A 23,459-nucleotide genomic window follows, 5' to 3' on the forward strand; every position below is an offset into this window, starting at 1 on the left:
ATACTCAAAGTGCAGTTAGACATTGAAAGATCCAAATTGAAGGTGTTATCCACTCTTCACTTGTTACTAGGTCAAGTTAGAAAAATAATTTTTTACTATTCTAGAAGTGAAAATTTTATCTAAGTTAAAAAATATTGCCTCCATTTCTCCATAGTATCTATTCTCTGGGCAAAAGAAGTATTTCCTTTAGAGGGCATCTTTAGAATCCTTTCATTGATATTGACTTGATTGTCCTTTGCTGATCTGGCAAAGCTGAATTTTAAAAATAGCTTTATACACATAAAGCAATTAGCAGATAACTAACTTATAGAACTGACTAGGTAGAATGCCTAGAAAAGTATTCAGGCTCTTCTTTAGAAGTGAGTAATTTTAATAAATTGACTTCCATTTTTGAGTAGGTAAAACAAGTTGTCTGTATAAAAATAATTACATGGGTGTGTGTGTGAGAGAGAGAGAGAGAGAGAGAGAGAGAGATTGTCTAACACAGGGGTCCCCAACCTCTGATCTGATGGAGCTAATGTAATAATAGAAAAAAAATGCACAATAAATGCCAGGTGCTTAAATCCTCCTGAAGCCATCCCTGCTTCTGCAGTCCATGGAAGAATTGTCTTGCACGAAACCAGTCCCTGGTGCCAAATACTTTGGGCTCTGCTGGTCTAAAATATCAGGTCTCAAAAATGTGTTCTGTACAATCTAGACTAAGATTTTCTGGGGGAAATAGTTTAATATTTAAGAAAGTTTAAGAAATTTCCCATCACTCTTGGAAATTTGTAGTCCATGGTAACATAGGGCTCTGAGAAAAACTGTACTACTTTCTTCAGTTCAGAATTCCTCAAATTGTCCATGGTCCTTTTACTCAATTGGGAGTAAATTTTAGTGCATTCCATGGGATCACAGAGAGTCAGACATGACTGAGCAACTGAATTTAGTCGGGAAAATCTCATTATCCACATGTAAATAATTGAAGTACCACTGTTTGAAATTTAATAACATTTTTTCTGAAATAATCCTTTACTAAACAAGAGGATAGAATTCTACTTTCTACGTCTGCCACTAGCTATTTAATTTTTCTAGATCTTAATTTCTTTGTAAATGAATGGGCTGAACTAAATCTCTCCCAGAGGTCCCTTCCAACTACAAATGAGAAGTCTAACTAGTTTACCCTGAGTCAATGTTTGCAGTTTCAACAACTTCTTGGTCCCTTCCTAGGATCTTAAGTGTAGTAATAAAACTAATTAATACTGGACATTAAATATGAATGTAATAATCTACAGGTTGGAAATGTGTCTTACCTTGGATAATGGGAGGAAAGAAAGTATAAGACACAAATTAAGCAGACAGAAAGGTTCAGAATGGATTGAGGGAACTTCTGCTTTTGGTAATGATGTGCAAGGCTATTCAAATCAATCTCTTCACAATTTATGAGTGTCCAAAATCAGAAAGCAAGAACCCAGAGAAGTAGCTCCAGCATCCAAAGCTATTCTTCCCTGAAGGCTTTTTTAAAGCTGATAAAGATTTTAAGCTGTTATAAAATTTACCATCTTAACTACTTTTAAAACCATTTCTAAGAGTGAAGTACATTCGTATTGTTCAATCATCACCATCATTCACCTCCAGAAATCTATCTTGCAAAACTGAAACTCTCATATTCATTAAACAGGAATTCTCCATTTCTCCCCCTACTCCAGCCCCTGCAACCATTAGTGTACTTTTTGTCTCTCATTTTGATTACTTGAGGTAATTCTCATAGAATCATACACTATTTGTCCATTTCTAATTTATTCCACTTAGCATAATATCGTCAACAATGTTGTAGAATGTGTCAGTATTTCCTTCCTTTTTGAGGCTGAATAATATTCCACTGTGTGTTACACACACATCACATTTTGCTTTCCATTAATCTGTCAATGACACTTGAGCTGCTTCCATGTTTTCATTCTTCTGAATAATGTTACGGTGAGAACATGGTGTACAAATCGATTTGAGATCCTACTTTGAATTCTTTTGGGTATATACCCAGAAGTAGAATTTTGGATCATATGGTAATTTTGAATTTTCTGAGGAACTGCTATACTGTTGTCCACAGTGGACACTGAATTTTACATTTCTTCTAACGGTGCATAGAGGTTTCACTTTCTCCACAGCCTTATCAAAAATTATTTTGTTTTGATGGTAGCCATCCTAATGGGTGTGAGGTATAGTATCTCATTGTGTCTTGGATTTGCATTTCTCTACTAATTAGCAATACTGAGCATTTTCATATGCTTATGCATATGTTGGTCCACTTGATGATGTCTCATAAGTCCCTTAAGGCTCTGTTCACTTTTTCTGTAAACTCTTCTCTTTCTGTTCCTCAGACTGTTATTTCAATGGCCCTACCTTCAAATTCACTAATTTTTTTTTCTGCCTGCAAATCTACCTTTGAATCCCTCTAATGAATTTTCATTTCAGTTATTGTACTTTGCAGCTCTAGAATTTCTTTTTGGTTTGAGGTTTTCTTTTTCCTGATATTTCCATTTTGTTCATACTTAGTTTTCTTGACTTTCTCCAACTTGTTTTAGTTCTTTGAGAATCTTTAAAATGGTTAGGTCTAGGAGTCTACCATGTGGTCTCACTCAGGGATAGTTTTTGTTGATTCACTTTTTCCCTTTGAATAGGCCATACTCTCCTTTCTTTGTATGCCTTGTCATTTTTTGTTGTAAACCAGATAATCACGATGGTGTGATCACTCACCTAGAGCCAGACATACTGGAATGTGAAGTCAAGTGGGCCTTAGAAAGCATCACTACAAACAAAGCTAGTGGAGGGGATGGAATTCCAGATGAGCTATTTCAAATCCTGAAAGACGACACTGTCAAAGTGCTGCACTCAATATGCCAGCAAATTTGGAAAATTCAGCAATGACCACAGGACTGGAAAAGGTCAGTTTTCATTCCAATCCCAAAGAAAGGCAATGCCAAAGAATGCTCAAACTACTGCACAATTCTCAAAATTCTCCAAGCCAGGCTTCAGCAATATGTGAACCGTGAACTTCCAGATGTTCAAGCTGGTTTTAGAAAAGGCAGAGGAACCAGAGATCAAATTGCCAACATCCGATGGATCATGGAAAAAGCAAGAGAGTTCCAGAAAAACATCTATTTCTGCCTTATTGACTATGCCAAAGCTTTTGACTGTGTGGATCACAATAAACTGTGGACAATTCTGAAAGAGATGGGCCACTTGACCTGCCTCTTGAGAAACCTATATGCAGGTCAGGAAGCAACATGGAACAACAGATTGGTTCCAAATAGGAAAAGTACATCAAGGCTGTATATTGTCACCCTGCTTATTTATCTTATACAGAGTACATCATGAGAAACGCTGGGCTGGAAGAAGCACAAGCTGGAATCAAGACTGCCAGGAGAAATATCAATAACTTCAGATATGCAGATGACACCACCCTCATGGCAGAAAGTGAAGAGGAACTAAAAAGCCTCTTGATGAAAGTCAAAGAGGAGAGTGAAAAAGTTGGCTTAAAGCTCAACATTCAGAAAACAAAGATCATGGCATCTGGTCCCATCACTTCGTGGGAAATAGATGGGGAAACTCTCACTTTATTTTTTTGGGTGCCAGAATCACTGCAGATGGGTGACTGCAGCCATGAAATTAAAAGAGGCTTACTCCTTGGAAGGAAAGTTATGACCAACCTAGATAGCATATTAAAAAGCAGAGATATTACTTTGCCAACAAAGGTCTGTCTAGTCAAGGCTACAGTTTTTCTAGTGGTCGTGTATGGATGTGAGAGTTGGGACTGTGAAGAAAGCTGAGCGCTGAAGAATTGATGCTTTTTTTTTTTTTTTAATTTTACATAATTGTATTAGTTTTGCCAAATATCAAAATGAATCCGCCACAGGTATACATGTGTTCCCCATCCTGAACCCTCCTCCCTCCTCCCTCCCCATATCATCCCTCTGGGTCGTCCCAGTGCACTAGCCCCAAGCATCCAGTATCGTGCATCAAACCTGGACTGGCAACTCGTTTCTTACATGATATTTTACATGTTTCAATGTCATTCTCCCAAATCTTCCCACCCTCTCCCTCTCCCACAGAGTCCATAAGATTGTTCTATACATCAGTGTCTCTTTTGCTGTCTCATACACAGGGTTATTGTTACCATCTTTCTAAATTCCATATATATGCGTTAGTATACTGTATTTATGTTTTTCCTTCTGGCTTTTGAACTGTGGTATAGGAAAAGACTTTTGAGAGTCCTTGGGCTGCAAGGAGATCCAGCCAGTCCATCCTAAAGGAGATCAGTCCTGGGTGTTCATTGCAAGGATTGATGCTAAAGCTGAAACTCCAATACTTTGGCCACCTCATGTGAAGAGTTGACTCATTGGAAAAGACCCTGATGCTGGGAGGGATTGGCAGCAGGAGAAGGGGACGACAGAGGATGAGATGGCTGGATGGCATCACCGACTCAATGGACCTGAGTTTGAGTGAACTCCGGTAGTTGGTGATGGGCAGGGAGGCCTGGCGTGCTGCTCATGGGGTCACAAAGAGTCAGACACGACTGACTGAACTGAACTGAACTGAAACATTTAAGTCTAACAATGTGATAATTTTGGAAATCAGTTGATTTCCCTTCCCCAGGGCCTGCTATGTTTTCTGCTGTGGTTTTTCATTGTTTACTGTCTCCATGCTGAGGATCAGCCTGAGGTGTAAACTTAAAAGGTCTTCTCAGGTCTCTTCTGAACCTGTGCCATTCCTTGGGCATGCATAGTGATTTTCTAATTTCCTCCACATATGCAGGGGGTTTTGTGTTTATTTTTTCAGTGTCCTAGTCTTTAATGTCTGGTTCCCAAAGGGAAGAAAGAAAAAAATGAAGAAGGAAAGGGCATTGAGCCTCTAAATCCCAAGGACATTGCTTTGGCCAGAGAGGGAGGGACTTGCAACCAATGTAGTGAGATACCTGCCTCAGCAGCAGCAGCAATCAGAACACAGACCCCTGATGTTTGGACAATCCAATCCTTCTTGCCCACCCTGGCTCCCACAAGCCATGCACAAGCTGCTCCAGGAATACACGCAGGGCCACCTGCCACGGGCTGAGGGATTGGAAGTGCACGTGCACGCGCACACATGCTCACTCAGTCACGTCCAACTCTTTACGACCCCATGGACTATAATCCGTGGCTATACACCAGGATCCTCTGTCCATGGAATTTTTCTGGCAAGAATGATGGAGTGGGTTGCCAATTCTTCCCCGAGGGTTATCTTCCCGCCTCAGGGATCAAACCAGAGTCTCCTGCATTGGGAGATGGATTCTCTACCACTGAGTCACCTGGGAAGCCTAGGAGGTGGGTAGCTGCTGTCAAACTAAAAGTTTAAATTTACTCAAATTGTCCAGTCCTTTCCTAGATGTTGCAGGCCAACAGACTCTACAGAGTTCATTTCAAATGTTACATCAGATTGTGCCAGTGAGACTGTTGTCAAGGTGGTGAGACAGATTCCTAGTGCTCCTTACTCCATCTTCCCCAAAATCTCCATTGTGAAGGCATTTTTGCTGATCCAGGAGAAAGTTAAGAAATTGTGTCCCTAGTTACTTCTCAAGGAGGAGACAGAAGAGAAACCCAGAGCCTTTGTGTGTGTGTTGGAAAGTGGGGTAGGGGGAGAAGAGCAGTGTGTGATAACCTTGCCACACATAAAGCAGGGATCTGAAGTGCTACAGCCTCAAGTTAAAAATAAATCCCTCAGTGACTTGAAGTCGGGGTTTAATCACCTAGGGATTAAATGAGCTTCACCTATCCAGGGAAGCTCATTATCTTGAACTTGGTTTAAGATAGCCCCAAGCTAGAATGTCCATATACACCTGCAGACACATATACAAATCTCTCTGGAAAATAGTATCTTCATCCCAAGTCCTTCAAGTATAATTTTCTGCTCATGGTCAAAGATAACCTCATATAAAAGGAGGAAAAAATCATAAGAACTAACAGATACAACAGACAACAGAAACAAACTCATAGACTTCAAATATAGTAATAGTAATATATTTAGAGAAATAAAACACAAGTCAGAAAATATCTTTAGAGAACAGGATAGTGTAAAAAGTGGCATATTTGAAAAAGTATCAAATACTTATCATTTCTTAAATACAACTTAATCATTAAAAAATCAAATTAAAAACACTTAAATAAAACCTCATATTCTCCTATGCCAGAGAGAAAAAAGTTTGATTTGCTAAGAAACTTTGGTCTCCTAATTCAGCATTTCTCTGTCATATGTAAAAAGCATTTGAATTCAGTATTAGAAACTAGATAAATACTTTACATATGATTTAGTCAGGTCTCAGGTACCAAGGATGAAATTCCAGAAAACTCGAGTCCTAGGACTCCAAATAGCTGATTTCTTTGAATACATTTTCTTCCTTTATTGTACACGGTGCTATGGTTCCCTTCATGTGATTGGCTTAAAAAACAAGAAACATTCTTTTTCAGTCCTTTGAAAAAATCATGCAAAGTGTCTGTTGTTCAATCACTAAGTTTTGTCCAACTCTTTGGAACCTCATGGACTATAGCACTCCAAGCTTCCCTGTCTTTCACTGTCTCTTGAAGTTTGCTCAAACTCATGTTCACTGAGTCAGTGATGCCATCCAAATATCTCACCCTCTGTCATCCCTTCTCCTCCTGCCTTCAATCTTTCCCAGCATCAGCGTCTTTTCTAATGAGTTGGCTCTTCACATTAGGTGGCCAAAGTATTGGAGCCTCAGCTTCAGTCCTTCCAATGAATATTCAGGGTTGATTTCCTTTAGGATTGACTGGTTTGATCTCCTTGCAGTCCAAGGGACTGTCTAGAGTCTTCTCCATTACCACAATTGGAAAGCATCAATCCTTTGGCCTTCTGTATGGTCCAACTCTTGCATCTGTACATGACTACTGGAAAAACGATAGTAAAGTGTCTACATACTAGTAAAAACTCCTTTCCAGGTTTCCCCTTAAAATACATATATATTAACATATATATTACATTTTTATAATTTTTAATGTATCTCTGGTATGTCTGGCAATACCACTGCAAATTAACGATGAGAAAATAAGACTTCAGGTTATGAAATCCTAATTCTACCTCTCCTACTACTGTTCATTTGAGGCCTTAATTTCTTAATTTTTCCATCTATAAAATGAAGCTTTATAACATTTTCAATGCTATTTCACATCAAAGCCAAGTTTTTATATTTATTGGAGAAAATAAAACAAAACTCAGGCTCATGTTTGAGGATCATGACCAGCACTTGCTTGAGACTCGACAAGTGATAAATTGTTGGCATCCTTACACTTCAGTAGAGGAGCAGCAGAAATTAAGCGTATCATTGATAAAAGAAGTTGTAGGGTTCTCGGGTCTATTTCCAAGATGAAAGTCACTTTTGGGGAAGGTCAAAGTATCCTAAGTTTTATAAGGGCACAGGAATGGCTAAGGAGGTAACTGTCAAGACAAGCTGGTAAGGAGGAATCTCAAGGTTCAAATCTTGGAGGTGAACACTGGGTTCACATTGGTTAAATAAATTGAAGCCCCATCATTTCCTAAACTATATGTTCAGCTATTAAGTCTTGCCTTCAGGGGAATTTTCTACACCCAATTGTATGCTAACAAAACTAAAGCCAGAAAGCACATACTATTTATGCAGTTAGGTATTTTTCCTAGACACATTAGTAACCATTAGTTGTCATGTATGTATGAAGAGATATAATATTTTCTAATGCTTTTCTTTATCCCCATAAAAGATTCACGCAATTTCGTATAGTTCTTGGAGATTTTAATTTTGCTGGCATTCAGCAAGCCAATCGTATCTTGGGACCCATTTACTTCATCACTTTCATCTTTTTCGTGTTCTTTGTCCTGCTGGTAAGAAAGATCGAATATACTCCCTTTTTTTGCTTATATTTTTCAGAAAAAAAAACATAATTACTAATTTAGAAGAAATTACAGTATCACTCCTTAGTTGTCAGAACACTTACATTTATTAAGAACTGTGTAGATTTCTAGTAATCCAGCAAGTCTAAGTGATTTTAAGTTGTCCAATGGAGAATGTGACCATAATAGTTACCATCTGAGTGTTTACTGTATGCCAAGAGTTCCTAAATCTTTTACACATATAACTTGAATGTCCCAGGTCTCTCCAGCCTGGGATATTTCACACCAGTAAGTATGAATCAGGTCATTCATATTCTGCCCATCACAACAGCTTTTGGCCCTTATGGCTGAAAGCTCACACCTCTGTCATTTTTATGAGTCCCCAGAATTTATGAGTCTCTCACATGTGCTGGGGACAAACCTATTTGGCCTTCTTAATCAAGGAACTTGCTTTTCTACTCAAAGCACTGCTACTGTCCTCCATGACAACTTTTTTTTTTTGGTCATGCACAGCAGTTATACCCTGATGGTGGGCAGGAGTCCTCAGAGCAACAGATCTGGGCCACAGAGAAATGTGGAGAGGTGGGCTTGAGATTAAGAATACTCTCTCCACAATTCTGTGTTAATCTGCACACTGGTAGTTTTAAGAGCCCTAGTAAAATTGTACATTTAAACACTCTACAGAATTTTAAAGGAAAAAAAAAAAAACCCTATGAACACATACTATTCTAAGTATCTAACATTAATAAATTTCTATATATTAACCAGTTTATATGCACTATTTTACATTCTGTTTTTCCCATTTATCATAAACATACTTGCCCATATCCACACACTAAATATTTCCCATTCCACTACATTTTTTTATATATAGTCTGAGAGCCATCTCTCTCTTACTGAGCATGTTACTTTTAAAATTTAAATCTAATTTTACAAATCCCAGCACCTGTCAAAGCCATTAACTTTTAAACTAAATTTTTACTGAAATAATTCATTTGACTTTTTCTCCTCAGAACATGTTCTTGGCAATAATTAATGATACCTATTCTGAAGTGAAAGCTGACTATTCAATAGGCAGAAGGCCAGATTTTCAACTTGGTAAAATGATTAAAAAGGTATGTATATCAAATTCTCCTCATCAGAATTCTGAGGCCAATCTTGTTTGGTTGATACCCCAAGTGGTAGTGCAGGGAGGGGTTTTGGGTTTTTGCTTTGGAAGGCAATGGCACCCCACTCCAGTACTTTTGCCTAGAAAATCCCATGGACGGAGGAGCCTGGTAGGCTGCAGTCCATGGCGTCGCTGGAGTTGGACACGACTGAGCAACTTCACTTTCACTTTTCACTTTCATGCATTGGAGAAGGCAATGGCAACCCACTCCAGTGTTCTTGCCTGGAGAATCCCAGGGACAGGAAGCCTGGTGGGCTGCCGTCTATGGGGTCGCACAGAGTCGGACACGACTAAAGCGACGCAGCAGCAGCAGTGTTACTCGTATTTGTACTGTTTCACTACCAGGAGAAATGTTCTCTGGCTTTAAAAATGTGACCAGAAAGTATTTCAGAGTTCAAGTATATCAAAAAGCTATTGATCACTAAATGCAAAGCGCTATTTTCTGTATGGAAATATCTTCTTATCTGTTCTAGCCTCTTTCCTTGCCAGCCCAGTTTGGATCATATCACTTCTCTGCTCAAAATTCTTCAAAGTTTCCCTGGGCTTGTCAAAATTAAGTTCAAATTCTTTATTCAAACATTCAAGGGACTTCTCTAGTCTCAAAGTGTCAATGTATCTTTATTCATTATCATTTAAGTATACAATTTTTACTTTCTATGCTTCCATTTACAGCACTGCATGCGCCAGCTAATATTTTGAGCACATGCTTGCTCTCATTGTGTCCTCTGGGCCTCTGCTCATGTCATTCCCTGACATTGCAGGAATATTCCCTCTGCTCTCTCACTGACATTCTATTCTCCCTGTCAGAGAGGAATCTTCCTTTTCCTCTCAACATGTATTATGAATTGTAGCAGAGTCATGTGTATACCATTCTATCTCTGCACATCCTCAGCTCTAACCATAGCATTTCACATTCAAAATGTCCTATTAGCTGTGGGGTTCAGGGGCGCTTAAGAACTCTGTCCAAGAACTTATCTGTGAAAGTAATCTATTAATATGTTCCCCAATGAGATTCCCATGTGGCTCAGCTGGTAAAGAATCCACCTGCAATGCGGGAGACCTGGATTCAATCCCTGGGTTGGGAAGATCCCCTGGAGAAGGGAAAGGGTATCTACTCCAGTATTCTGGCCTAGAGAATTCCATGGACTATAGTCCATGGGGTGGCAAAGAGTCAAACATGATTGAGAGACTTTCACTTCACTTCACTTCATTTCAGTGAGCTTAACTGTGGGGTTTTTATCTTTTATCTCTTGATTATGATGTTGGTTATGTGCACTAAAGTATTAATATCATCAATGCAATAAACAATAGTATTTTTAAAAGATTTTCCCCAAAATTCAAGTGTGATGCCAACTTTTTCACCAGAGGCAGAAACTGTAAGTAGTGACAAGGTGAAAGAAGGATAACCATAGTCTTTGCCTCTACATTTCTTAGGGCAGCAAGCCCCTAAAGGCAAGCATTCCCTCTTTCCTTTACCTTAGACAAAAATTAAAACTACAGAATATATTTCTTATGAACTTTTAAACTATTTTAAATTATGCCCAGAGTTACAACAATGCTCTTGAAAAACTCAAACTAAAAAAACCTGAAACAGATGAAGACAAGAAACGGTAAGATGACTTTTCTTCAATTTTTAACTTACCACTTTAAAGCTCTATATTAGAAACTTACAGTGAGAGTAAGGTTTTGATTATCAACCACCATTTGATGTGCTGATTCTAAATAAGTTGTTAAGACATCAGTAGCACCTCATAATTTCTGAGTGTCATGAAACTCTAATTTAAAATGAATATAAGGCATGCCATGCCACTCAGAGAAAGCTTTAACAGATAGCAACAGGATTTAACACCTTTAATAGGAAAGTAATGTTCCTCTTAAAAAGGTAAGAAATTATTTTAGTACATGCACATTAACACGTTTTTAGCTACTGAAGTAAAGAAATTTTTACACAAAATATTTAAGAATATACTTACATTTATTGCATCATTTTGGTGTCAAAATGCTTCCCAAATACAGATCTCTGGAAGTGGGACATAATATAAACATGTTTTTACAGCCAGAGATATGATACTTTAGAGAACTTATTAATGACAACACTGTCTAAATAATTAGTGTTATCAGAAAGAACAGAAATGTAATTCATCCTTAATATAGATCTGGTAGTATTTTATACTGTCATTTTCCTTTTTACTAACATATGCCTCTGTTTTTTATTTCATATTCTCAGTATGGAAAACAAAGATTTGGCCGAAAAAGCCAGAAGAGAAGGTTTTGATGAAAAAGTAAGATTTTAATTTTTTCATAAAGAAGTGATAGCTTTATTAGAAAAAGTTCTTATTAAGAACTGAATGATTTGCTTTCTTCAGAGCAGTAGTTGCTACCTCCAGATTTTTCCCAGGATCTAGATCCTTTTTTATTTAGGACAAATTGTTTGGATTCCAGATATTCCTTCTCCCTTATCAGTGCTCTTTGCCAGACACCCTCATCCTATAGCTGTACCCTTCACTGTGGGATTAGCACACAGAGTTTAATGAGTATATTCTATTGAGATAATTATGTAATCATTCTCTTATAATCATTAATGTGATGAATCACTTCAATGATTTTTGCTGTGTTTCAAAGTTGTAACGTATCTATTCAACAAATGACAACATATATATGTTTACTAAATAATTATCAAGCAAATCTTCACATACCACTACCACCCAAGTGAAAAAATAGAACACTGCTCTACTTCTGGATGCTTCCCACTCTCCAATATACTGAGAAAGAGAACAGCAAGATTGAGAGATAAGTATGTACACTGCTAGAGTGAGGGTTCTCATTATCAGACAACGGAATTGCACAAATGGAAAGGTTGAAGGTTAAAATGAACGTTGTGTTGGATTAGAATCGCAGGAGTGTCTATATGTGAATGTATCTTCTAGTTCTGTACATTGAGAAAGCTAGAGTGACATCCTAGTAGCGATGACACAAGTGTCCAGACCTTGGGTTTCCAAATACCATGCTCCTCTAAAAGGGACCAGTGCTCCTTGGAAATACAGTTAATTCCAGGACTGGAAAGTACAGGTGCTTTGTACTATATACTCCACATAGAATGATGGAGATTTCATAAAAGGACACAAAAAGTCAATGTGGATGGGGCTCCCACTGGCCAAGTCTGGGACTATTTAAACACTGTAATGAATAAAAGAGGAGTCCATGAGTCCACACTGATCTAAATATTTACATGAATAAAAGTCTGAGGAAGAACAGTACATTTCCATACCTCTCCACAAAATACTTAGTACCAAAAGAAAAGGAATAATGTTAGGGTAGAGAAGTCTGGAATCAGTACCATTAACAGTACCAGAACTAAACTAAAATCACATGCCACCTGATAAAACACTGAGAGAAAACACAATCTCTTCTACAAAATTTTCAGAGATGCATAACATGACAAAACACTACATAAAAGAAACTGAGGGACATTTCTAGAAAATACTGGCCTATCTTCTTCAGAAGTGTCAAGGTCATGAAAGTCAAGGTAAAGCTGAGGATCTACACCAGATTGAGATTAAAAAACAGGTAAACACAGTGCATAATCCTGGACTGGATCCTTTTACTATAAAGGCCATCACTGGCACAACTGGGGAATTTGAATGGGGAACTGAGGATTTAGATGGTAATAATCCATCACTATTAATTTTCTGACTCTGATGCTTATACTGTGTGCCTAAAGAAGAATGTCCTTATATGAGGAAAATACACACTCAAGTATTCAGAAGTAATAAGGCATTTGTGTTGGCAACGTTAAATACTTCAAAGGATAAAAAGTATTTGTGTTGTTCTTACAATTTTTCTGTAAGTTTGAGATTCTTTTAAAAAACAAAACTATCTTAAAAAACAAAACTATCATTCAGCAAGCCATTTCGGAAATAAAAGACAACATAAACTTTTAAAAGACATCTACTGTGTGCCTGGGAAAAAATACCTAAAATGAACATGAGACTTATCCAAGTAAACTTAGATTTACTTAGAAATCTAAGAAAATTAGATTAGCACATCATTCAGCACCATAAATCAACAAAACACCTACAATATATGCAAGGAAAGAAAATGTAAGCCAGGATTTTTTTATATCCAGCAAAGCTGTGCTTCAAGTAGAAAGGCTCAAACAGTTTTGAAATGTAAAAACTTGGGGAAAACCACTGTATTCCTGAGGATTCTATGTGAGGATCATCTTCAGCCAAACAAGAGATATTTTAGAAAAAGAAGGGAGAAGATACAACACAGAAAAAGCTGACTACTTATTTCATATGTAATAGCTAAAATGCTGAAGAATTCTCATTTAGAGTTAATAACCAAAAAGAAGAAGCTTTACATATTTAAGAGTATAGTAGTAAATACGATATTGTTTTATTAATTTTAAAACATTTTTCCATATTTTAATATCTTTGAAATTAAGATGTACCTTATAATTGATAACGTGCCATATTTTAGCTGGTGGCAATATTTTTCCTAAACAGCACATAGAATGGTGTAATGGGTTTTATGATAGACTCCATCTCTTAGATACAACAAAATATGGTAATATGATTAAATATATCTGGGAAGTAGAGAGGAAAGAAATGAAGAGGAAGAAATTACAACCCAATTTTTGTTGAACTTCTTTGGTTCTTGTGGAGGGAACCAAAACAAGAGAGGGATGACCTAGGATGTATGAAAAGATACATGACCACAAAAACAAAAATACATACATTCCTAAAAGGAAGCAGTACCAAAACTGAAGATATATCACATGGTAAGATTTTAAATATACCTTAAAACAATATAACTGTGACCAGATATATCTGATGTATCAGTAAAGACAAATAAGCTTAATTTACTTTAAAAGAAAATGTTTTCAGATTGAATCACAGAGCAACACCTAATTCTATGTTATAGCCTAAAATATATACCTAAAACAAAGTGACTTAGAATAGTTAAGTATAAAAGCATGAGCCAAGGTAAAAAGGCAAGCAAAATTATCAGCAGATACAACATAATATAAGTCAAGGTAGAATTCTAAACCAAAAGTTCTAAATGAGACAAAGGGCACTTTATAAGGCTAAGATCAACTTTAATAGTCATGATTATCTATGCACCAAATAATATGGCATCAACTTCCATAAAGACTACTAGACTTAAGAAAACGGAAAACACTTAAGAATGCACTAAAAGTAGAGAATAGATCAAGAAAAAAAAAATGAAAGGACTTAAAGATATGTATGTGATGAATAAAGTGATTGTACAGTTATGTATTAACCTGTGTACTCTCAGAAGATATACCTGGTTTTTCAAAAATCCACTCATGAAAATAGATACTTTGGGCCATAGAGAAAACCTCAATAAATTGAAAATTTATCAAAACTGAGCCCAAAAGAGACTTTTAAATCCATTCTATAGAAGAAATAAAGTCATCAAAGAACTACTTCTAAAGTAACACACATATACCTGTGGCGGATTCATTTCGATATTTGGCAAAACTAATACAATACTGTAAAGTTTAAAAATAAAATAAAATTAAAAAATAAATAAATAAATAAAGCAATTCAGGCCCAGATGGTTTCACAAGGGAATTTTACCAAATTTTTAAGGAATAAATAATTTCAAGTTATTTGATTTGTTCCAGAGTGAAGAGAAAACTGAAAACTTCTAAACTATTTTTATAAAGCAACTATATAGTGATTCTAAGAACTGGTAAAGGTTGTATTCTTCAAAAAACAAAACAGAAAAAGAAAATATCACATATATCATAAAGCAAAAATCCTAGATAAGTATTAGCAAACAGGATCCAACAGAATACCATATGACTCAGATAGGATTTATTCTAAGAATGTAAAGATGATTTAAAACTATATAATCAACTAAGTAACATAATTCATTCTATTTATAAATCAAAACAGGAAAATCACATTATTATTTTCCATAGATGCTGGGTATTTGATAAGATTCAACATCAATTTTGAGCGGGAAAACAAAACAGGAATCAACGGACTCTTACTTGACATGATAAAAACAAATTTACCTCACCCCAAAGCTAGCACCTTACCTAACAGGGAAACACTGGACATGTCAAGGACAAGACAAAGATGTATTAGAAGGATCAGTCAGAAGAATTAAGCAGGAGAATTACACGAGGAGTACAAGAGTTGAAAAGGAAAAAGTAAAAACTACCTCTATTTGAGATATGATTCTCTTTTTCAGGTATACAATGAACTGAAAAATTATGACAAAAACATTAAGTAGTAGGAAAAAATAATTTACATAAATACAGTCGTCATGTCATATATGCAAACATCAATCAGTTCAGTAAATAATAGAAGAATCTATAAGAGCAACAAAATAAAAATGCCCAGGGATTAATTTTTAAACATTTAAAAACCAAGATAAGGAAAAATTGAAAACATTCCTTAAAAACAAAAAACACCTTACCAAATGACATACTGCATGTATGAGTGAGGACCTAGTCAGGAAAATGGAAATGATACTATGTATTTCAAACAAAGAAAATTACAGAGAATTGGTTACACAGGTACTGGAAGACAGAAACAGTAAAAAACACTGAAGCAACTCACAAATAGTAACTGTAGAAGGATACTACCACTCCCAGGGCTAAGGTTACAAAAGGTGGGTTTATCAGAACCTAAGACACTTAAGAAGGGGCCTGGAGCTGTTGTTCAGGCCTCTGGGGTCACCTCCACCCCACCTCTACTGCTCCTGATACTTCTTAGGGAGTGTGATGAATCTAATTCTGGGGAAGCCAAAAGAAGCTGGACCATTGCAGCCTGGAGCCAAACACTGCTGGAGATAACTATACTATCACGTGCAGAAGCAATGCTGATAGAAAACAAGAACCTTCTCCCTGCCATCATCCAATAAGGCAGAACCTAATAAATCTGGTAGCAAGAGAGTCTGGGGAATGAGGTTTGCAAAGCATGAGACCCAGCATCAAAGCATATAAAAGAGCATATGTAAGAGTGTAAGAGGGCAAATTTTCAGTTGAGAGATATTAGATGAATGGTCAGCCCAATTCACCCCTTTGGCAATTTAGTACACACTTGAACTTCCATAAAATGACAATATTTCTAGTTTCCATCTAATAAGATGGAACTATCCTATATACAAATGAAAGCACTCTTATTTTTTCCCCAGAAGGGGAGAAGCAAAGTACCAAGAGTAACTGTGGCCACCTCTGGATGACATTAAGATCTTTTCAACTCGGATCACAATTCCTTAAGAACTCAATGTATAAACTAAACGAGTTTATTTTTAGACATGGAAGTATTAAGAGGCACTGCTCAAAGAATTCCCTGGCTTCCAAACACAGCCCTCTCAGCTCATTTTGTAGCAACACCAATTTCTCCTTGGTAACTGGGATGAGTCACCTCAGTGACTTCTTTGCCTGCTCATTCAGTAGCCTGAGGAATCCCAAATAGCCTGAGGAATCCCAAATAGCCAGGTGGTGATCTAAAACTCAAGTCAACTGTGTCCCTTGGTGGAGGTACACAATCTACAAGGGTCTGTTTCTTTAGACCTTCTCAGTTACCAACCAGTCATCAGTTAGGGTCCAGTCCGAAAAACAGAAACATGTTACGTAGTTCAAAAAGAGGGGTTACATCACAGAATTCATTTCTGAGCATGAAAGAACTGCAAGAACCACTGTGGAACGCCCAATTAATCCACAAACAATTCTAAGCAGTTATCACCTACAGGGAAGAGGTGGAGTGACTAGAACCTAGGAGCCTGTGCAAATGCCCCCACCTAGTTGCTGCTCTATGAGGAAATGTATTATTTATCTATGAATGTCAAGGAAAGCTTCATAGAAAACTGATGGTTGAGATGGGTTTTTTGAAGGATTTGAAGGATGTATATTTCACCAGGAAGTGGAATGGGAATAAGCCAATATTCATAATTTTAAAAACCCCTAACCCTGCTAACCAGTTTTAACACCAAGTTCTCTTGGTGACTCTGCTTATGCATAAACCTCAAAACCAGGCAGAGCAAAAAGCCAGAGCAGCTCAGAAATCACAGCCCTGGAGAGTAAAGTTTAAGATTCTCAACCCTGTGATGCTTATGTGCCATAGGCCTGAAATAGAGAAAAATATAAAGGTTGCAGCACATGCTTTTCCTCTAACTTTACAGGAGATTCAAAGTGCAGAGCAGATGAAAAAATGGAAAGAGAGGCTTGAGAAAAAGTATTATTCTACAGAAATTCAAGATGACTACCAGACTGTCACTCAACAAGAATTCCGAGAGTAAGCATTTGTTCTAACCAGGGTACTATGGAATATCACGATATGAGGACTGGGGACATCCCATAATTTTCCTGAACCCAGAATCTTATTCTATTAAGATGCCACATTTTCCCCCAGTTTTACCCAATTTTAAAGTAACATAGAAAGCATAAGACTCCATTTATTTAAATGGAAGGTGAGAGGAAGACCAATTGCTTTTGTCCTTAACATATCTAAATAACAGGAAATGCCATTTATACTTGACATGCATAGCAAATACTGTGCTCCACACAGCTTTAGAATATTAGATCTGTAACTGACCATACTAGGCATGTTTTGGGACCTTAAAATATTATCCTCCCAAAGTATTTCACAATAGGCACTAATAACCTACTGTCTCCTTAGGTACAAAAATGTTACTGACTCATTCTCTATCTCCTTCTAAATTATCCTCTAGCCTCTTTTTATATGCTGTGGAGCTGGAGAAAGAATTACACTATGTCAGTTTAAAACTAAACCGAGTGATGAGGAAGGTTTCAGCTCTACAATACTGAAAAAAAGTGGAGGTGAGAATCTGTGGTACAATCATGGCGCATTTCTAACAATTTATTCCTGAACTGAGTTAGTTCCTAAATTTGTCCCCATTTCGGGTACATTTTAAAAGCACAAAACCAGCCACCATCAAACTATCATCAGGGTCAATGATAATCATCAAATTATTTCTAGGAATGGGACACAATATACAATCTATGCACATTACAATATGCCTCCACAATACATACACACAGGTACAGGTAAAGACTTTTATAATGAAATTTATTATTAAATTCTAGGGATGAAAATGCAAAGTATAAAATAATATTGCTTTTAGTTCTTGGGGCAGGTCTCTAAGTAAATGGTTTAGTAAGTAAAGACACTTTTCACAGTGTTACACAGAGTATAAGAACTGCTGGTATTCTCATCACACACCATGTTCTAACTTCATGGGCCAATAAACGTTTAGAATCCTAGAAAACCAATATATAAGACCCCAGGTAAAATAATCTCACCTCCATTCTTCCTAGCTGGAAGTCTCCTGGAAAAAGGCAAAGTGCAGAACAAACATCCCAACCACCTACAGAAATTTCACTAATATCTTCAAATGACAAATTCATCTAGACAGTCTAAAGTAACACATTTGAAATTTCTCAAAAGTGCTTCCTCAATTACTTTATAAAGCAAAATATCCTTGAAAAAGAAAAGAGCAAAGCAGGAGCTTTAGGGTTATAAAAATGCAAGTTATGTTTGGAAAGAATAAATAACGGTGCTGCAAAAGCACTGTTTGGATGGTTGGGAAATTGTGAATGGCTGGCATTGGGAAACTGCAAGGAAACTTTTCTAATAGAGGTTACCTAAGCCCTCCTAGAAGAGCCACATGTTCTCTTAACCTAAGCAACATTGTTTGACCATAGACTCCCACGTTGTGCTCAATAGTCCCTGGACTGTGAAACTCCAAGGAATTAAATATACTCACCTTCCTCAAACCAAGCTCTTCTCTTAAACACTGTATTTCAAATTTTCTTAATAAGATAACTGACTGCAACAAGAAATGAAGACTATTCTCTCTGCATCTTCTCCCTAGATTTCCAAAGAGAATCAACAACATGGCTCTTCTTTGTCTTACCACTCCCTAGAGCTATAGTCAGTCACGTGGTTTAGTAACCCTGCAGTCTCTCCACATGGTTTCTGGTTGGGGTCATTCAAACAGAGCCTAAGAACATTAAGGCAAGGGAATACCTGAGGTTTCTATTTTTTTCTTTTTTAACATCTAGTGAAAAAAACAAAAAACATTTACAGAGACTTAGAACATTAAAGTTCTTTTATTACAAAAGTCTATACAATGAGGTGCCAGACACAGCAATGCAATGATACTTACAGTCATATATATCTATATATTATTTGTATATAGATATACAGTTTTTACTTGTACCAAAGTAAAATTATCACAAACCGCCTAATTCTACCACTTACTGCTGAACTATGACACACAGTACTGTCACATAGCATGCGTGCTGCTATGCTACTTTTTATCTATTCTACTCACAGCCAAACACTAACAGTGAATAACCAACATCATGAAGCAGCTGTTAATTCTAAAATGAAACCAGTCAGGCCAATGACTTATAAAAATATGGTACTAATATAGATTTAGCATTATAAAGAAGGAATATATTATTTAAAACATTTAAATAGTGCATATGGACATTTTTGCATGTGGTATATAAAATAAAACATTCATATAAAACAATACACAGTGCACATTAAATAAGATGTTTGGATATACTCCTGTGTGGAGACTAAAAGACATTAACTAAATGCACACTGCATGATGAATTCAAAATCAAAGTGATAACATCTTTTGGTATTTTCAATTTCACGATTCTAGGTGTACATTATGAATAACCAAGCTGTATCAAAAGGAAACCACATGAAAAGGGCTGGATTTAGTGCTTTATTCCCCAACGTGTTCACTACCAAGGAACATTCCCTCCCCCCAAAAAAGGCATTGCACACACAGGTGAAATGTGAAGTACTAGAAATGCTACTTATTATCAAGCTACTTCATGTGCTATGTAATAGTGCCAGGAGTCTGAGGTTCATGCTTCCCTCACCTTATTAAAGGATGTTGCAAAAGTCTGTGTTTGTATGAAACAAATTATGAATATTAGCTAGTTAAGAAAACCATGCATGAGTCATTGCATGCAAAACATGGGCACAAAGTGAGACACACATCAATCCAAAAAAGCACCAGGAAAAAAATTAACACTTAGATCAAGCCTGATCAGAATATGCTGTTAATGACTATTACATTGTTAGCACAAATAAAGTCACTGTTCTGTGAAATTAATTAGAGAATTATATCAGGAAAGAACCTGAAGAAAAGCCATGCAAACCCAAAGAAAAAAAGATATGCTTAGAGTGTATGACAAGGGGCATACCACAATAATCACATAGCCAGGTGCTTTAAACAGCATGTGACTGAGCAAATCCCTTTAGAGGATGTTTTCTTTATGGATTTTGCTAATTAAAAAAAAAAAAGATGCAACCCTCCCCACAAAGGTACAAGAAAAAATGCAGTGGTATAGCCCTTGTTAAGAAGAGAGTCACTTCAGGCATAATGATTCTTTTGCCAATTTAAGCCCATTTGATTGAACACACAAATCTGAGCACCATCAGTTCCTACATGCTGACAAGGCTATTTTCTCACATTATCTGGAGGTGGGTAGGGGGAAAAAAATGAAGGATCTAATCCAGACAAATCACATCATCACCAACTGATAAACTGCAACTGAGGAAACAAAGAGTAACTTAAGTCCCAAAGGCAGCATGTGATATAATTCAGTTCTGTGTGTGATGTGTGGTGTGTATTTTCACTACACTAATGAACAAGGTCACTTTTTGGTCTAGCCATTGTTATCTTCATCCAGGAGCTGTGTGACCACTGAACTGCAAAATTTTGCTAACATACTATGGATGAGAAAGCGTCACTTTGGGCATTTAACAGAAATATGTTCCATTGTAGGACTTGAAATTTCAGTTGATTTTGGTTTTTTAAGAAAACATAGAACACAGTTGCATATGTGCACATTTATAGGCTTTTCTTTCAAATTTTCAGTCATTCTGTAAGAAAAAGGCAACCGAAGAAGAATTCAATGTGAAGATTTTCCTCTCAATTTTCTTGAGTAATGAGAAACAAAATAATAAAGTTGGTAATAACAAAAAGCTTCTATCTTCAAAGTTCTTAAAGTTGAAAAGATAAAATATTAGTCTTTTAATAACACGATGTATCTGCAGTACAAAACAATGAAGAAAAGTGGATGTTTGCTAAAGGTAGAGAGGACAGTCTGTGGTTAATATGGAACATCGCACTCCCTAGATAAGGTCTACTTACCCTCCCATCATTTCTCTAGTGGCACCACCAGCAAGTATAAAATGAAACTCTCTTGAGTGCCTGACAGAATGAACTTAAGAACCAGCCAAGTACACACGATGATAGCTTCAGGGAATACAACTGATTTTATGATGTTTTCAAGGACCATATTTTATATGGATTTTGAAGAATCTTGTTTGCTGATAAGAACTTCAAGAAGCCTAAGCTTGGCTTTAATTTTCTTGTACTCCCTGTACTCCTCAAGCACTGGAACACGATCCTCTTTCTGGGCATTCCTAGGGGAGAAAATAAAACTTAGAGATCATCTGGAAAATAAAATCCCACAAGCTGTCATAATGTGAGGCAGAATATTACCCAATATAAGCTCAAATAAAAAACTGCTCTGCAAGAAGAAAAGATTATTGGACTATTTCCCTTCAACCCAACAGAATAGTCCTAAAACACTTCGAATTCTGATCATTGATACTGATAATATCCATTAATGTGTTTGGATATAATGTGTTGATACATTAATGGATATTATCAGTATCAATGATAATTGGAGGTTATAACATAATCAAATATTTTAATAAGACATGCACTGCTAGACTCTGTCAGGTCTGTAAGTGTATTATAAGTTCTAGAGAATTACAGTGAGTCGTTTCTGGCTTCAGTGAATTAAGATGTAAAACATCTTACTGGTAGCAAAAAAGTCGTCTTTCTCACTTTATATTAGGGATCCAATGCAATTCAGTTTAATAATCAGGTAAAACATTGAATTATACTAATTATAAGCAAAGGTTTTTTTCCCAATAAGACAAAGAATTAGAAAGCACTTGGAAAATGCACTTGAGATTTTTTTTTAGCCATATATGCCACCCTACAAAGAAGACTCTCTAATATGGTAGTTTCCTCTTATTCATGGGGATACATTCCAAGGCCCCCGTGGATGCCTGAAACCAAATCCTATATATACTTTACATTCATACCTATAATAAATTTTAATTTATAAATTAAGACACAGTAAGAGATTAACAATAACTAATAATAAAACAGAATAACTATAACAATACACTCTAATAAAAGTTATGCGAATGTGGTCTCTCTCAAACATCTTATTGTACAAATTTAATGCCTTTTTCATATTATTAATAACTAAACATTTATCATGCATTGGGCCATAACTTTTACAGTCTGAGGTATGATAGCAAAATTAGTACAAATTTATTTTTCCTTCTTCACAATTTCATGGATAGATGTTCTTACTATAGTTCTTAGCAACCTCAGCATATGATTTTTTTTTTCTCCTTGACTGATTGAGTTAAGAATTTTCTTTTTCTTTCTGTATCTTCACCCCTCTTTTCACTTTTCTTTCCCTCTTTTCACTTGAAGTACTCTATGGCTTCTCTTTGGCATATCCGAATTGCTAACACATCTACTCTTGTGCTTTAGGACACATTAAGTTAAATAAGGATTAATTGAATACAAGAACTGAGATACTGTGATGGCTAATCTGATAAACGAAATGGATACTGAGTGACTAAGGGGCAGGATATATTGATCAAAAGGATGATTCACGTCTTGGGTGGGCCAGCACAAGATTTCATCACACTACTCAAAACAGTACATGATTTACACTTTACGAATTGTTCATTTCTAGAACATTCCATTTAATATTTCTGGACCACAGTTAATCATGGTGTAACTGAAACAGACATAAAACTGATGCGGGAGAACTACTATAGAGTTAATGGCTTGGTAAGATCATCTGGTAACATGGAAAAACTCTTCTGAGCCCTGAGATAAATTGTCTCTTCTGAGCCCTGAGATAAATTAATTGTCACTTCTGGCCATAATCTGAATTAGAATGTATTTCCCTTACTTTTAAAAAAGTCCCACTGGGTCAACTGTGCATTACCCAGTTAGATAAAGGCACTGGCCATACTGTATTACAGGAGCCACAAGACTGCCACAGTAATACACACCTTGGAAGTATGTGTCCTAGAAAGAGACAACACACAACCTAAGCAGCCATGGTCTCAATAGAAGAATCCAAACTAACTGAGAACAACACACACATTTGGGACCCTTTCTAAAAGGAGATCTCATTCACAAACACTTCCAAAAGGGTAAGCTGCTAAGTCGCTTCAGTCGTGTCTGACTCTATGCGACCCCATAGATGAAAGGCCACCAGGCTCCCCCGTCCCTGGGATTCTCCAGGCAAGAGTACTGG

At 36.6% G+C, this 23,459-nt stretch overlaps 2 protein-coding genes across 45 annotated transcripts in view; one reads left to right on the top strand and one right to left on the bottom strand.

Annotated features, from left to right (window-relative positions):
- PKD2L2 (polycystin 2 like 2, transient receptor potential cation channel) overlaps positions 1-17,919 on the top strand; it is a 41,471-nt gene extending 23,552 nt beyond the window's left edge. Inside the window, exons 8-13 of the mRNA XM_086411759.1 lie at positions 7,761-7,881; positions 8,904-9,005; positions 10,604-10,668; positions 11,286-11,340; positions 17,225-17,337; positions 17,774-17,919. Coding sequence (XP_086267885.1) covers positions 7,761-7,881; positions 8,904-9,005; positions 10,604-10,668; positions 11,286-11,340; positions 17,225-17,337; positions 17,774-17,870 — 553 coding nt within the window. The 3' untranslated portion in view covers positions 17,871-17,919. The remainder of the gene's footprint in view (positions 1-7,760; positions 7,882-8,903; positions 9,006-10,603; positions 10,669-11,285; positions 11,341-17,224; positions 17,338-17,773) is intronic.
- A 1,237-nt stretch (positions 17,920-19,156) lies between these two features.
- FAM13B (family with sequence similarity 13 member B) overlaps positions 19,157-23,459 on the bottom strand; it is a 95,474-nt gene continuing 91,171 nt past the window's right edge. For all 44 annotated transcript variants that reach the window (XM_086411732.1, XM_086411721.1, XM_086411728.1 and 41 more), the window contains one exon: positions 19,157-21,522. In XM_086411732.1, the coding sequence (XP_086267858.1) occupies positions 21,399-21,522 (124 nt within the window). In that variant the 3' untranslated portion in view covers positions 19,157-21,398. The remainder of the gene's footprint in view (positions 21,523-23,459) is intronic.

This window comes from Bos grunniens, chromosome 7 (assembly GCF_055505025.1).
Source record: "Bos grunniens cultivar Pamir isolate PY7600 chromosome 7, Bosgru_T2T1.0, whole genome shotgun sequence".
Taxonomy (NCBI): Eukaryota; Metazoa; Chordata; class Mammalia; order Artiodactyla; family Bovidae; genus Bos; species Bos grunniens.